This window comes from Lutra lutra, chromosome 16, assembly GCF_902655055.1.
Source record: "Lutra lutra chromosome 16, mLutLut1.2, whole genome shotgun sequence".
NCBI classification, from domain to species: domain Eukaryota; kingdom Metazoa; phylum Chordata; class Mammalia; order Carnivora; family Mustelidae; genus Lutra; species Lutra lutra.
Window position 1 is genome coordinate 44,941,852 of NC_062293.1, and position 16,869 is coordinate 44,958,720.

General features: G+C 44.2%; 1 protein-coding gene across 2 annotated transcripts in view; it reads left to right on the plus strand.

The window, feature by feature from the left end:
• Positions 1-16,869, plus strand: part of VPS53 (VPS53 subunit of GARP complex) — a 137,436-nt gene that overhangs the window by 23,735 nt on the left and 96,832 nt on the right. Inside the window, exons 1-3 of one of the 2 annotated variants that reach the window (XM_047706058.1) lie at positions 10,628-10,638; positions 12,833-12,919; positions 16,424-16,539. In XM_047706058.1, the coding sequence (XP_047562014.1) occupies positions 12,917-12,919; positions 16,424-16,539 (119 nt within the window). In that variant the 5' untranslated portion in view covers positions 10,628-10,638; positions 12,833-12,916. Of the gene's footprint in view, positions 1-10,627; positions 10,639-12,832; positions 12,920-16,423; positions 16,540-16,869 lie in introns of those variants that run through there. The other variant, XM_047706057.1, reaches the window with a different exon arrangement.

A 16,869-nucleotide genomic window follows, 5' to 3' on the forward strand; every position in this document is an offset into this window, starting at 1 on the left:
AGTTTCTTCTGGAGTTATACTTACTGACCAGTAAATCTGATGATCCAAATACTGCCTTTTATAGGAGTTAGACTTACTGACCAGTAAATCTGATGATCCAAATACTGCCTTTTATAAAGCGGAAGAAGTGAACTCTGAGGAGTCTTTACCCCATCTCAGACTTAATTACTCACCTTTGTTTCCTTGTCATACTTCTGAAGTGTTCTTGTTCTCAGTCTCATAAGTGCAGTAGGGACAGATAGCCAGCTGTTATTCATATGGTAATACCATCTGTAGTAGGCCAAGTGCTGCACTCTTTTTTTCATTGAATGCTTGGAGATTCTGATCTTTGGAGATTTCTGATGACTAGATTAGCATCTTATGGTCAGGTTCCAGTACAATTTTTTTTAAAGGATTTTACTTATTTATTTGGGGGGAGTGGTAGAGAGAGAGAACAGGCATTGAGCATTCCCCATTGAGCAGGAAAGCCCAATGTAATCCTCAATCCCAGGACCTGAGCTGAAGGTGTAAGGGCCTATTCAGCCAGAGCGCTCCCACCCTGGCTGAACAGCCATTTTGTTGTTTATGCAGTAAAATTTAAATTGACCCTGCCCCCGCAGGGGAACTTACTTAAAAGCCAAGCCCAGGAAACCAGTCCCAGGTAACAAAGCCCAAATATGAGGGTGGGCCAGGTGGGTGGAGACATCCAATCAGTAAAGCAGCATACTGTCTCCCTAGCTACCAAGGAGTGTTGGCCCCGCCTTTTGGGCACCAATTCTGACTAAGGTGATAGGCTAGTTCAAATAGCTCCTATGGGGTGAATTGTAATTCAGTTGGCCACCCGTGTGTGACCTAGCATGACTGTGCAGCTTCCTCTGTGTGTTACAATCTCATTGGCCCCCTGTGTGTGGCCAGGCCCAACCACACATAGCCTTTGCTCTATAAAAGTTAGTTTGTAAGGCAGGGAGGGGTCCCCCTCTCTGTAAGAGGTGATCCCCGAACAGTCGGTTTGATTCTCAATGCTTGGCGCGAAATAAAGCTTTGCTTGACCTTTGCTTTGTATCAGTCTCGCTCCTTTAATCACGGACCCATTATTGGGGGACCCAACAAAGGCAGATGCTTAACCAGCTGAGCCACCCAGGAGCCCCAGGTTCCAGTACATTTGTCAGGCCTGTAGTTACCCTCTTCTCTAGAATTAAGACGGAATTGTCATAAGACTAGTAGGTCTTTCTTGATTGGTTCACTATAAGTGAAGACACGTTTGAGTTGCTTTGAAAGAAGGTAAGTTTGGAGACATTTGTCTGGATCTATAATGCTAATGTTTTACTACAACATAAATATGTTTATCTTACCCTCTACAACATATTGTTGCACATATTGATCTTGACGAAGGTGTGAATTAGCCATATCGGTGTTATTCTCCCCCATTTTTCAGATGAAGAAACAGGCTCAGATAGGTTCTGTGACTTGGCCCAAATCACACTCAGTGAATCAGAAATCCAGATTTTCTGATTCCCAGAATGCTGTGTACTTGCCCATCCCAAATTCTCTTTTGAAAGAGTGACAAACTTTAGAAGATTTGGGAGCCACATTTTTCTACTTCAGAGCCTGAAAAGTTAAGGGGTTCCCAAAGGAATCCTAACAGTGAAAGTGACTGTGGCCTGATTAACCCTCTGGGTCCATCTCAGCATGATCAGGAAACCAGGCTGAAAGAAGAGCTCAGGGATACACAGAGAGCTGTGTGGTCTTTGTGCACCTGAGGTATTGGAGAGAGTTCAGTGAAATAGGAAGAGAAGATCATTGAGATGAAACCCTAAGGTTGGGGGTAAGGGTCTGGTCCATAGCCTAAAGGGCATTTGGTACAGAAGGTATCTCCAAAAATCAGCTGGAGCCGATGTCAGCACGAAAGGTGATTTTCTTCTGAATAAAAACTCATGATCTAGGTGAGAGTTTCTAAGTGACTAAAATAAAGAGTAGCAGTAAAATATGGGGGCTTCAAATTTAACTTGGCAACCGGGAAGTCTGAGCTGTTTGTGGGAAGCAGTCCTTCGTTAAACTTGGACAAATGGTTCCTTGAAGCGTGCGCCATCTCCTAAAAACTGAATTTCTGTACCTTTTGTTTGGCCGAGACATTTGTTAAAACACTTCCTTCTCACTGCCAGTCGGGGTTGTTGCTTTCCGTGTGCTGGTGCCCTAGGTTGCAGTTCTGCAGGGCGATGTGTGCTTGGATGCATTCACCGCTCCCAGCTCTGTCAGGGCTGAGTTGTTTTCAGTTACAGGCGATAACAGATAGAAGTGGAACTGGAAAAGGTCAGTGTTTAGTCTTTGGGCACTGCTGCATATTTGTGTCCCAGTCTCGTCTTAGATTCTCACTTCTGGCTTGTCTCCTAAAAACAATAAAAATGAACTCTCTGGTTCATGTTTTCAGTGGATGTGGTTTGCAGAAATCATAAATAAAAGTGACTTAGGTGGAACGGAGCATTTTAACAAATAAGGTGAGAATTACTCCTTTTGCCCTCTACATTCATTTGGTTCACAAACTTGGCAAGAAATCTGTACTTTGAATAAAACCACTTTATACTTAAGGGTTCTGAACGGCCAGTGGAGGAGTTAGGGTTGACACCAGCGAGTCTCATCTCATGGGTGCCCATCTGGCATTTGATGATTTCTGGCAGACCTAGAAGGTCCCCGGTGTGTTCTAGGATACGGGGAAATTGCACATGCAGCCATCCATAGCTGTGAGATTCCTATAGTCTCCGCTACTATTGGACGCCCTTGTGGGGAATGAGCTGCATTGTGATTATCGCTGCGGCTTCTTCAAGCACCTCTCCTGTTTCCATAGCAACAGCTCTTGGCAATGCCAGGGGTGGCAGACAGTATCAAAACAAGGGACATTCCATAAATAAAGGCTACTTATCCCTAGCTGTCTACCTCCGGTAGATGTCCCTTGCTTTCCAAATGATTCTAGCATTATTTACATGTGCCCTCTTTGTGTCATTATTTTACAGTTATTTCCATTTCTTATGTGTATTCCTTATGAGCTCTTTATTTTTATTTTTTTTATTTTTTTATTATTTTTTATTTTTTTAATTTTTTTTTAAAGATTTTTTTTTTTTAAGGATTTTATTTATTTGACAGACAGAGATCACAAGTAGGCAGAGAGGCAGGCAGAGAGAGAGAGAGAGAGAGAGAGAGGAGGAAGCAGGCTCCCCGCTGAGGAGAGAGCCCGATGTGGGGCTCGATCCCAGGACCCTGGGATCATGACCTGAGCCGAAAGCAGAGGCTTTAACCCACTGAGCCACCCAGGCGCCCCCCTTATGAGCTCTTTAAAGATGGGTCCCCATCTAGTGATCTTCTCTCCTCAGTGTCTAACGTAGTACATATAATAGGCTTACTTTTTATTGAAGAAGTGAACAAAAGATTGAGACTTTTTTCTTTTTTTCCTGGAGAATGTCTCATTTTCAGCATAGTTCAAAGGTACAGTTTCCCTGATCCATGAGCCATTCTTCTGTGCATGCCTGCAGGTGTTGACCTTAACCAGCTTACTTACAAACGCTAAAGGATGGGTCGACAGCCTTTGGCCATTGAAGGGATAGTCACATTTGAAATACCGTACTCCCATCTGGGAGATCTGGGAATAATATTAATAATGGCCATTTAGTGAGTCCCTCTTATGAACTGAGTCCTCTGTCAGGACTCTCTCGGGTACAGAAGACAAAATCCCAGTTCAAGCGGGCTTAGGTCAAAAGGGGGACTATTTGAAAGGTACTCGTGTCTTGTTTTGAAGAAGTTGAAGTCAGACCATGGAAGAGTATTGTCTCAGCTGAGCTTATCAAACAATTGAAGCCGGGATTGGAATAATGCTCAGAATTTTTCTCTTTGTCTGTCTCTCTGCATGTGTTGGCTTCATCATCCCTATGTGGAGACCAGCCTCTTTCCCTTACGGGGGAACCTTGCTGCTCTCTAACTTAGCTTCTCATGTTGGGGCTCCCACCAGAGAGAGGTGAACACTCTTTGCCTATTTATTCTGGAAAATCACAAGAAAACTGTTTGGCTCAGCATGGACCAGGCCTGCTTCTGAGACAGCAGACTACATAAGAACACGATGAGAGGAAGATTCCCAGAAGGAAGGAACTGGGTAGACAGTTCCAAAGGTGTTCACAAATAAGCCCTGTTTCCCTTCCTGACAAATTGTCTTTGTGGGCGGAGCTTCTGTTCTAGAAATGGTGAGCTTGTGCCTCCTAGAAGTAAAGCGGCTTGGTAGAGATCACACAGTAAGTGGCAAGGCCAACACTCAAATCTCAGTCTGCTTGTTCGAAAACCCTGCTCTTTACTAATATGATGCACTGCTTTTCCAAACAATAGGAAAGGAACTGGCAGACAGATGTAAAGTTGGGCCACGGAAACGATAGCAGAATAGTGGGAAAATATAACTTTCTTCCCAGGAACCCTGAGTATTAGCACTGTATTTTTCCAAGGAACATGAAGCCATACCACTTTTTCTGAAAATGATTAACCTTTTCCTCCTTCCTGCAGTAGTGACAAATGGGATCTTGGTTTCAGATCTCTTAGAGGCTGTGTGGACTCACAAGATAAAAGCGATACAGTTCTCTGATAGAGCAAACTACAAAATTACATGCCTCTAAGAGCCAAAGGGGATATTAATTTCTCAAGACATTTCCATTGGCTCAGATGTCCTCTGTCTACACAGGTGGCAAATGACAGTTCTGGAAAAAAAATTTTTTTTTTAAAGATGAAAGCAAAAAGCAGTAGAGTCTGCAGCGCCAGGTTCCATGCTGCTTGTCTTCTGTGCACATGACCTAACGTGGCTTTGGTATGGTCTGTTTGGGGTCTACTTTGGGAGGCAAGGAAAATGAAGAATAACGGTATGGTTAATGATGCACAAAAATACAGAGATAGCCTAATTGGTTCTGCTCCGCCTTCTAAGCCAGCTCAGTGGGAGGCTTTGTCTCTCCCAGCGGTAGAATTAGAGTTTCTAACGAGGACCACTGTAGTAACTGCCACTTAGTAACACCCTCGAATTCGAGTGGCAGCCATGCTCCTGTGCTCGGTTTAGAAATTCCAGTAAGGGGAGATTGAAAGCAGACATTTTTGGGTGATTACTTCTGTTTTTAATCCACATATAGCCTGGAATGGGAAAGTAGTCACATTTTCTTTTAAAGAGTTTCTAGGGACAGCTCCAGAATCTTTCAGCACATTTTCTGATTAGCCAGGTAGTAAAAGTATTTTAGTGTTACTTGAAAATAAAATCTAAACCTTTTATAAGTCCTTAATGATCCTTCTGAATGACAAAACACTCCTCTTCCCATGTCATTGATTATTAGAGATTAGATAGCAAACATCAGGGTATGTGTTGAGAATGGATGCACTTAATGGAATGAGCTTCAGAAGAACCCTGTTGACTTCTGGAAAAGGAGTTGTATTAAATTTCCTCAACTTCGTACATTGTTTTTGTTGTTGTTGTTGTTTTTAAAGATGTTATTTATTTGACGGAGATCACAAGTAGATGGAGAGGCAGGCAGAGAGAGAGAGAGAGAGGGAAGCAGGCTCCCCGCTGAGCAGAGAGCCCGATGTGGGACTCAATCCCAGGACCCTGAGATCATGACCTGAGCCAAAGGCAGCGGCCCAACCCACTGAGTCACCCAGGCGCCCCAACTTCGTACATTGTTATAACGAGAAGTATTCCAGTCTGAAAAAAAAAAATCTGGCCAACAGTTTATCTTTCTTTAAGACTATGAAATGGAGGATTATGTCGATCTTACTTGTTTGCTGGAAGAAAAACGTGGTACCTTCAGCAAAGACAGTTCTGGTAGGATGCCAGATTGAAAGGAGCTTCGACTGGAAACTGTCTGAGAAGGGATCGTGCACGCTTCTTCAGACCTTACACTCAAGTATTGAACTTGGTCCTTTTAGCCTTTCTCAGCTGAATGTCATGTGTCTTAGGATATTTGGCTAGAAGATGGTTGTAATGCTATGAGAGCATCACTGTGCGTGACATGATCAGTAATATCACAGAATTCTGTGCAAGCTGTGCCCCAGAAAGCCAGTCCTTGCTGGTGGGCAGTTGCCTTTCAGGTAGTGCTTTTTTATACCATGACCTGACATTTTTTAGAAGACTCCAGAGGGTTTAGAATTTATTGACCCCTTGCAGCATCAGGGGCATGAGACTCCATATTTGCCAGGTAGAGAACAGTTACAGAAAGCGTGGTACAGCGTTTTTGAACCACTGCTAGTTAGGGAAAGGCAGGGGTGTCAGCACCCCGCATTCAGAGCAGTGGTCTCAGCATGGCTGCTCCTCTGGGAAGTGCCCCGTGACAGTTTTAATGACTTGGCAAGTGCTTGGCAAGTTCCAGCTGTGCTCTGGCTTTGGTTAGATGCTGTAGGTGATGTGACCGTATATATGCTCAGTCCCCAGAGTCATTTTCCAGAAGAAGCTGTTAATAATTATACTGAGACAGTAGTCAGAAACTGGGCCTGTCCTTCTTGCAGCTAGAATGGGTCATTGCCTGAACCTGTAGGGGATATAAGAATGCCAGTCGTGTCCTTGGTCTACACTCTAAAGGACATTTACAGCCTTATTTGAGAGCTAATACATTTTTTTTGAGAGAGTGTGTGTGTGGACGTGCACAGACGTGAATAGTGGTGGGGGAGGGGCAGAAGGAGACAAGGCCAAGCAGGCTCCACACTCAGCTCTATGCCGAGCCCGACTCGGGGCCTTAATCCCACGACTGTGAGATCATGACCTGAGCCAAAACCGAGAGTTGGACACCCAACCGCCTGAGCCACCCAGACGCCCCAAGAGCTAACATTTCTACACTAAATAATCTCAGAACTTTGTAAAAAAGTTTGTCTCTTCTCTTATTGTCCCATTACCATCCTTCCTCCCAGCCTCCCGAAGCAGCTTCTCCTCTTCTGTTGAATCATTCCCACACTTAGCAGGTGCAAGCATTGCTTGTCTTCAAAATGTCCTCCCTTCACTCCCATCTCTTGCCCCATTTTTCTCACCTCTCATAGCAAACACGTGTTGAAAGAATAATCTGCACCAGGGGTAAGCAGCCTTTTCCTGCTAAGGGCCAGATAGTAAATATTTTGTGTGGCGGCCCCTGCTCTATACTCGCCTCCATTCATCACATCGTGACAGTCCACTTCCATCCCCTTGACTCCACTGCAGCTGCTCTTGTCAAGGTCGTCAGCAATGTCCCTGTAGTCAAAATCAGTGGTAATTCTCAATCCTAGTGTACATAAATTTTTAAAGAATATTTATTTATTTGAGAGAGCGCACGTGCGTGCACAAGCGGTAGGAGCAAGGGGAGAGGGACAGGCAGACTCGGTGCTGAGCTCTGAGTCCAAAGAGTAATCCTTGATTCTTTCCTTTCCCTCATTAGCCACATTCAGTCATCAGTGAGTCCCACAGGTGAGATCTTCCCAGAAATCCCAGTCACTCGGCTTCTTCCCAGCACCGCTGGCAGCCTGCTCTAGACCTGCCCTGTTTCTCACCTAGACCAGCCCTTCCCAGCAGTCTCTTCTTTCATGCCCGCCTCTTACAGTCCCGGCCACACAGCAGCCAGGGTGGTCTTTTATGCATGTCAACCGTTTGCCAGTCCCTCCTTTAAAACCCTTCAGTGGCTTCTCATTGCCCTTTGAACAAAATCCCGTGATTTTACCAGGCCTTTGAGGCCCCCCAGGCTCCAGCACCTGCCTGCTTCTCCAAATTATTGACACTTCCCACTCGATGACCCTGCCGTCCGCTGCCTTACTTTTGGTCCTTCCAAACACCGAGGTCGTCTTCTGCATCAAGATCTTTTATTTGCTGTTCTCTCTACTTGGAATTCTCTTACTCCAGATCTGAAAATCCAGACTCTTCCTCATCCTGCAGGTCCCAATTCATATGTTCTTTCTTCTGTGACCACAATCTCCCTCACTCCCACTGCCCTCCTTAGTTCCCCCAAAACACCTGTCCCTCTCTGAAATTTTCTCCTTCTTTTCTTCAGTTAGTTGTTTTTTTTCCAATATCTTCCCCCACATGCCACTTCTCAGAGTAAGTTCCTTAAGGACAGGGAGAAGGGCCATGTCTGTCTCATCTGCTATTGGGTTTTCAGTGCTTAGAGGAATACCTGGTACATGGAAGATGCTCAGTAAGTATTTGTTGATGGGGCACCTGGGGGGCTCAGTCAGTTAGTTAAGTGTCTGCCTTCAGCTCAGGTCTTGGTTCCGGAGTCCTGGGATCGAACCCTGCATTGGGCTCCCTGCTCAGCGGGAAGCCTGCTTCTCCCTCTCTCTTTGCTGCTTCCCCTGTGTGCTCTCTCTCTGTCAAATAAATAAATAAAATCTTAAATAAATATTTGTTGAATGATAGAAGGAATGAATTAATGAAATGCTGACAGGGTAACAGTTCAGATAGAGGTTGTCTTCAGTCACAAGACAGTGAAGGTCCCTGTGGCTGGAAAGTGAGAATTTGTGGCAAGAGTATAGATTTGAAAAATAACAGTTTTAATAGCATTTTAAAATTATTAATTTATTAATGTATTATTAATTTAAGTTATTAATTAAAATAGCATTTTTTTTAAAGATTTTATTCATTTGACAGAGAGAAATCACAAGTAAGCAGAGAGGCAGGCAGAGAGAGAGGAGGAAGCAGGCTCCCCGCTGAGCGGAAAGCCCGATGCGGGGCTCGAACCCAGGACCTGGGATCATGACCCGAGCCGAAGGCAGCGGCCCAACCCACTGAGCCACCCAGGCGCCCCTAAAATAGCATTTTTAAAGTACTCCCTATTCTTACTACTATTATTTTAAAACATTCTGGCTTAAATTATAGTTTGTGAAGTTGTGGCCTTCACGGTGAATATGTGGCCTCCCTTCCTTCTCTTTCTCTCCTCCTACCAAATGAATGAACAAACAAAAGCTAGTGCTGGCGATGGGCTCTCTGGGCTCCCACAACATTCTGTACATATCTTTATCATATCTCAATGTTTTTACTATTTATTATCCTATTTGCCTTATGAGAATATAAACTCCTTGAGAGCAGGAATTACATTTTTTATCCCTGCATCTCTAGTATTGTGTTTGTTGATTGATAAAGTGGATATTAAAATTTGTTCTAGTTCCTGAGCAGCATGGCCAAAACACAATGATTTAGCAATTATTTCTGAAGGAAAAATTATGATCTAGTGTTTACAGATATCTGAGATAATCTAAAAATATAGTTTATTCAAAGACAATCATAGAAAAATGTCTTTCATAAGTGGAGAGGAGAGGAATATATGGAAGGTCTGGGGTGGATGAAATTTTATATACATATATATATAAAGTATATATATGAAAAACACATAATTATGTGTGTATATATATATGTGTACACACACACACATATATATGAGTGAGTAATTTACTACTCTAGCTACAGTTTTATAAAATTTGATAGCATAGCAAGGTAAAACATTTTCCTGTCTCATTGCCTAGGTTAATTAGCCTGTATTTTTTTCAGTATGAGAGTATTGCAAAACTGAATTATATTGCTTGAAAGAAGGTCTGCAGTTGAAATGCTGGCACAGGCAGAACTACTGTGGTTAATGTATTTGTTACCTGACTTTCCTGAGAGCAAAGATGGAGTGTGTGTGTGTGTGTGTGTGTGTGTACCGTGATGGATTTTAAAATTCAACTTAATAAATGTATTGAGAGCCTACTGTAGCATTCTAGGCACTGCCTTCAGTGCCAGTAAGTCACAATGAATGAGATACATCCATCCCTGTTAGGAATGTCATGGTCCAACCAAAAGACACATACCCACCCAAAATTATTAAAAATGTTAAGTATGCATAAAGGATCAGAGACACCCAGATGATGAATGAATTGATTCCACTGTGTGCTGCATGCGTGTTTACAGGCGAGGGCACTGGGAGGGAAGGGGAAGAAGTGGCATTTGAACTAGGCCATGGGATACAGCAGAGATTTGCACACTGTTGGTAGCTGTGTTGAACATTTTATTTTGAAACTTCCCTCCTTTGGTTGTAAATGGAGATTCGATATTTTTTATTCCTTTTTATCGTTTTAATATTGGTAGGACTTGGTTTGTCATAATCTTAGGAAGTCTGAAGTTGGGTGATAATGGTAGTAAGCAGCGCTCAAAAGACTCTTGCTTATATGCTGGTTTTGAGGAGGTGAATTTTAGAAATGAGGAAGATAATTCTTGGGATGGGGAGATGGAATGAGTAGACGAGGATTCACTCAGGGAGGGGCTTAGGGTAGGAAGCATCAGATAGTGGGCAGCCCCATGGTCATAATGAGAAGGAAAGGCATGGTCAAGGGGACATTATATGTGCGTGTCTCTTTGTGTCTGTGCAGAGGTGCAGCATGCATTTGCTTGGGTCGTCTTGAGCCCTGGAAATAAACCTAATATTTGTGCAGTTTTTTATACCTGTTACGTCATTGAGTCTTCCCCAGAACTGTGGAAGTAAGTGCCATTATCACCACTTTGCAGATGAGGAAACAGATGCCCAGAGAAGTTGCACACAGAGTGAGACGGCCGAGGCGGGCCTCACACTGCTGCTTGCTGGCTGGAAAACACAGGGTTTTCTCACACCACCACAGCCGTTTCGGGGGTGCTGAGTCCTAGAATGAGAAGGGCAGGATGGCAGGAAACTGGGAGGAAAGATGGCCAAGTGAGGCACCCCCTTGGGACAGAATGGGATTGAGAGAAGCTGCTCAGTGTGACCCATTTCCATTCCGTCTCGTTTTTCGATCATTTCCTACTTTGTAGGTAACATTTCCCAAGTTAGGAATTTGGGGCTCCAGGAGCAATGCCAACTCTTGTTTGAAGACCAGACCTTCTGGTGATTAAGATCTTATGTCCAGGTGGCAGAAATCACGAGTGTAAAACTCCTTTGCTCACAAACCTTGGTAGATAAAAGTAAAGCGATCCAGCAGAGAGAACACGTGCCAGCCTGGCCTGCCCCAGGTGGGGGTATAAGCCACTGCCAGAATAATGTCCCCTCAGGCTCAGCCACAGTGGGCTAAAGGAACGGCTTCTCAGAGGACCTTCTGGACATGCATGTGAGAAGCCGTAACACAGTCATGTGCGACAGCTCAGTGTGTGCATCTCCTGTTTGGGATTGAGCCACACACGGGGCGAGGAACTCCAGAAGCAACAAGGAGTCCCAGTATCAGAAGTGGACAGCCTGGGAAACCTATGAAGGAAAGGAAGGCACAAACCCTGCCTCCAGCCAGGAAGGAATTTGCAGAAGAAGCCACCCCGCGTTTGTTTTGGGGGGATTTTTTTTAAGTGCAAAGAGAAGATGTGTGAGTTTGTGGTCTAGAGGTAGCTTTTTCATTGGGTATAGCTGGACACAGGAGTCCAAATCATTCTGTCCAGGCTTCTGTCCTTCTCCCTTCGTCTCGGCTCTGTGGGGTGGCGCTGTCAGGGAGCCTGGCTGCTTCCCTATGCAGGCTGAGAGGGCCGCACACGGCTCTAGGCTTACACTGGCCTTACCGTTACATTCAGAGAGGGCTCGTGAGGCCTGGTTGGGACAGGCCACTCTTCAGTCCAGCGTAAATAAAATATGTTTGATGAAATGCAGTGTGAGTTCTGGCTGCCGCATCTTTTCCAAGTACAAATGTTCTGCATGTGTGTGGTTTTAGCACCCTGACAACTCCGAGAACATTGCTTCCCCTACTCACAGACTTGACCATGGCTTAGCGTACTTTTAATGTGTGGCATCTTCTCAGTTTTCCAGTAAGAAACCTTTGGCTCACCATTAGTTTGTTTTTTGGTGTGGTACTTTTTTTTTTTTAAGATTTTATTTATTTATTTGACAGAGATCACAAGTAGGCAGAGAGGGAGGCAGGGAGAGAAGGGGAAGCAGGCTCTCCGCTGAGCAGAGAGCCCTTTGCGGGGCTCAATCCCAGGACCCTGGGATCATGACCTGAGCCAAAGGCAGAGGCTTTGATGCACTGATTAACCCACTAAGCCACCCAGGTGCCCCTCACCGTTAGTTTTAAGTGTCTCTAACTTCATGTCATAGGTTTCTAAACAGGGTACTAGAAACGTCTGTAAGGTTTGCCACAGTTCTGGAATCCCCAGGGATGGTTGATTTTGTTGAAAGTACTGTCTGCTGGAACTTGCAAGATTCAGAATTTCTCCCAACTTACAGCCACCTGTGTCTCTCTATAAGGTTTGATGGTTATTATGGACGTGTGCGTGTACAAACAGATGCACAAAAAGGCACAAATACGCATGTCTTATTTATGTGTTGTTATCAATAATGTAATAATCCCTAAGGGATGAAACACTGCAATAAGACGAAATCAGAGAGGAAGACAAACCATAAGACTCTTCTGACTATAAGAAATAAACTGAGGGCTGCTGGAGGGGAGGGTGAGTAGGGAGATGCGGTAACTGGGTGATGGGCATTAAGGAGGGCACGTGATGTAATGAGCCCTGGGTGTCATATGCAACTGATGAATCACTGAACTCTACATCTGAAACTAATAATACACTCTGTGTTAATTAATAGAATTTAATAAATAAATTAATAAAATAAAACTAAATAAAATAAAAAATTTTTTAAAAACCTGTAGTAATCCCTGAGATGGATGGAGGGAGATCGTTTTTTAAATTAAAACTTTATGATTCAGGTTGGCAAGAATCCTGTGTATTTGCCTGTATCCGAATGCTAGAGTCTGTCTACCGCTTGGGCACAGTGAAATTGTCTACACGAGTATAGTGAATCCAGAGAGCTTTGTGGTAGTTATCTTCTGAAACTAGACATGATTATGGGTTAATGACTGGTGCTATCTTGTGTTGCTTCATGTTTGTCATTCATTTCTCTCACTCTAGGCACTTGAAGAGGCTCAGAAAGCTATTCAGCAACTCTTCGGCAAAATCAAAGATATCAAAGACAAAGCAGAAAAATCAGAGCAAATGGTGAGTTTCGTTTTCTTCCAAACTTTCTTGCACTCGAAGAGAAAGTTCAGTTCTTGTCCTGTCATTCTCATTACTGGGCTTTTTCTCCCACTCACTGCCAGCCACAGCACCCACATCTCTGAATCAAGGCCTGGGAATACCTTCCAGATCGATTCAAGAGGAGCTGCTAGACATACGGTGACTCACCCTCCCAGCTGCCCTGCAGTTGCAGCCCTATTTTTAAATGGGAAAAGTTTTCTTCTTCTCTCCCCAAAATAGTTTTCTAGTCATTTCGGGTTCCTTTCGCTGGCATTTTTATATGCTGTATATTTCTCAGTTGAGATACACGATATGTAACATGGTGTAGCGTGAAAACTGCTACTGGATCTGGGGGGGGGTGCGTCTCCTGCCACAATACGTGCTTATGGTTTTGATTAAGTTCTCCCTTGACAAATTTGTGTTCCCTGGTGATGTACACAGGAGGCCTATCTGCTCATTGGGAATCCAGCCTCCCCCACTCCTGCTCCGTGAAGGGACACCATAAAATGTTAGCTCCTGCACTCGCATTCTGACCACGTAGTGTCGTATCTCTGAATTGTGTCTGAATTCCAGTTTCTTCAGCTGCAAAATAAGTACGATAACACCTGCCTTAAATGACTCTTGGAAAATTAAATGTATGAAGGGCACTGAGCATAGTACTAGGCTTGTGACTAAAGTCATTGCTAATGTCATTTCCCCCCCCACTTCTTTTGGTTACAGAAATTCCCGAATCCTTACAGTCTTCTTGCCCTACATCCTCTTCTAATTTATTACTACAGGATCAGAACTGCTGTCACCTTTCTGTGTATCCTGCAGCTCTCTTTCAGTGGCCGTTTGGCAAGATAGGGAAGGATATGGAGTGGGAGGGGGACAGGCAGCTTGACAGAGTAGCGCAGTGCACAACCTCTGAAGGCAGGCTGCCTGTGTTGGGATCCAGCCCCTCTACTTACAAACCATGGCAAGTCATCGAACCCGTCTGTGCCTTGGTTTCATCACTGTAAAATGGAGGCAATAGTCCTGGGTACATCCCAGGATCGTGGGGATTAAATGAGATCACGTGTGACACCCACAGCCCCTGAGTGAGAATCGGTTGTTGCTGTTCTTACCGTCAGCTCTTCTGTTCCTCCTCCCAGGCAGGCAGTGTTACGGGCCTTAACTACCAAAGGAGGGGTCAGAGGAACAGAACCCTTTCATCAGAAGGAAAATATGAATATTTGTGCTTTGTCGCAGAATTCAGTAGGCTTTAAGAGGCAGCTGTCTGTCATCTGAGAGGGATTCAGATTTGTGGTTCTTTCCCCAAGGATGTGCTGCCTCAGCACCATCCACTGTTCATTGAAGAGCGAGAGTTAGAAGATGTTTTATTTTCCAGCAGTTTGCTCTCCTGGCTCATGCTTTGCTAAAGGGAGGAAGGGGAGGGACTGGAGAGAGAATGGATGTTCGTTGAGCTCCTTCAGGGTGCCAGCTACTGTCATAGATATCCTTTGATACAAGTAATCTAATTTAGCTTTCACAACAACTTAATCAACTTGGTTTTATTATCATTATTATTTTTATGATTACCCTTTTTTTTTTTTTAAGATTTTATATATTGGGGCGCCTGGATGGCTTAGTTGGTTAAGCGTCTGCCTTGGGCTTAGGTCTGGATCCCAGGGCCCTGGCCCCCAAAGCAAACGCGTAACTGAATGAGACACCGAGGTGCCCCGTGATTACCCATCTTACAGGTGAGGAAACAGACTCAGTGAAGCTAAGGAGCTTATTCTAGGACACAGAGTTGGTGAGTGGAAGAGCTGAGATTCAATCCTAGAGCTGCCTAACTCCAAAACCTACCATAGCATGTTTTGTCCTTTTTTGGCTGCCCCTGGCTACAGTTCAGGCACATTAACTTTGGGTATAATGATCCCTGTGACTTTGACCTGAGCATCCTTTGCATGAGCTCCGTTTGTTTAGGAAAGATAGGATATGTGATGGGGAGAGATGGAAGGTACTGGGAATGGAGAAACCAGTCACTTCTGGTGCAGAGCTCCAGGGAGGGCCTGAAGGATGAGTAGACAGGGACAGTTTTTGTGATGAGGCACAGAAAGAACATTGAGGATTTAGTGGCTGAATAATGATGTGGGAATGAGAAGAGTCACAGATGACTGTGATTCTTAATGCAATAGTCAGAGACTTCTGAGGAAGCTAAGAAGAGGTGCAGGGATTTTTCTGTAGAAAAGTGGGTGATGAGTCAGTGTTGGAAGTGGGTTATCAGATCCTAGGACCACACTTCTATACTAGTTCACTGTACCACTCCTGATCTTGTTTTTCCCTAAGTTCAGTTATTCCGTGAAGAAGTTCTCAGCCTATTCCCACACCCCTGCTCCTACCCCCAGGGAACAGAGGTAGAGATACTTTGACGGCCTGAGAGTAACAGGGAGAGGGGGCTTGATGGGGAAGTCCCTGTGAGAGAGACTTTTACTGCCAAGATCCAGGTAAGCTTAGCAGGTTTGTGGGTGTGGAACAAAGCTGTAAGGGTCATCATCTTTACTTTATGGGTTCACCCAGGGTGATCAAGCTCTGAAAAATCGGATCATGTGAACCTAACTCCCCACATTTTTCACTTTTAATGAGAGCTGGGTCTTTCCAGGGACTAGAATATTTGTGTCTAGTGTCCAGGGCACTCCCCTTCCTTCTAGGTATCAAAGAACCTGGGAAACCAAATTGCTTTTCAGGAAGTTTCTTGGTCAACATGAGCTCAGGCAGTTTAGTGGGACATTCTGCCTAGATGTTAGTAAAGTTGGAGAATTGTTCCCACTTTATTACCGAATGTGCTTTTCTAGTGACTGAAATATACTTGTTTTCCAGGTAGAGTTTATTTCTCTTGGATCTACTGGGTCAACAGTGTCTGAATTTTACTTCCCCAGTTACCTTCTTGCTCCTGAAGACTTCACAGTACATGTTAGGCATATGTTACATTATTTTAGTCTTCTTGAGTTTGAGATCAAGTCTTTCTTTGCTGGGGATCAGGCAGTAAACCTTGGTTTCATGAATAAAGATCGTTTCAACAGAATTAGCCGCCTAATACTATCCATTCTGTATCGAACCTGGTAGCCCTCCTGTCAGAAGGCATACTTTCCTGACCTTGTTCCAGAGGAGACGTGCCAAACTTGGCTCCTGGACCCTGTAAGCTCCATGCTAAATTGCCATTTGGATTGCTCCCTTTGGGGTGAAAAACAAAGTTCATTTAGTTCTCACAATTGAGGATTTTGTACCTCTGGGTAAAAAGTCTTCTGAAGAAATGCTAGATGAGATTTAAATGGACTAATTGGAAGGTATTTCAATTTTATATGATGAGAATGTCTGTGTTTTCTTCAGGGGCTGACCTCAGGTTTTTTTGTTTTTTGTTTTTCCTTGTATCATTTGCCTTATTTTCTTGTGGATCTACTTGCAAATGGATTTCCATGTTTCTAAACCTTCTTCCTTTTTCTCCTGTGGTTTCTCACTCCATAGGTTAAAGAAATCACCCGTGATATTAAACAGCTAGATCATGCCAAACGCCACCTGACCACGTCAATCACAACGCTGAACCATCTGCACATGTTAGCAGGTGGTGTGGATTCCCTCGAGTAAGCAGCGTCCACTTTCTCTTTGGGGTCCTCAGGAAATGAACGTGCCACGTAAAGAAAATGGCATCATAGGTATTTTACTCGGCCAGGGAAGGCTCACTCTCCTGCCCCACTTCCTGCAAATTGGTCTCAAGTATTTAGTCACCATTTGGCTTTGTGCCCTTTGTGTTCAAAACGTCACAAACACCTGAAAGTTTGAAGTGAGTTGCAAGTGAGTGCGGAAGGGACCCAGACAACATGTGGAGGATGATTCCAAGAATACAGCTCGTTTAAATGTGGTGGATCTCTACCATTAAGGCCAGCAAGGTCATTCGGGACCATACTCTGTCC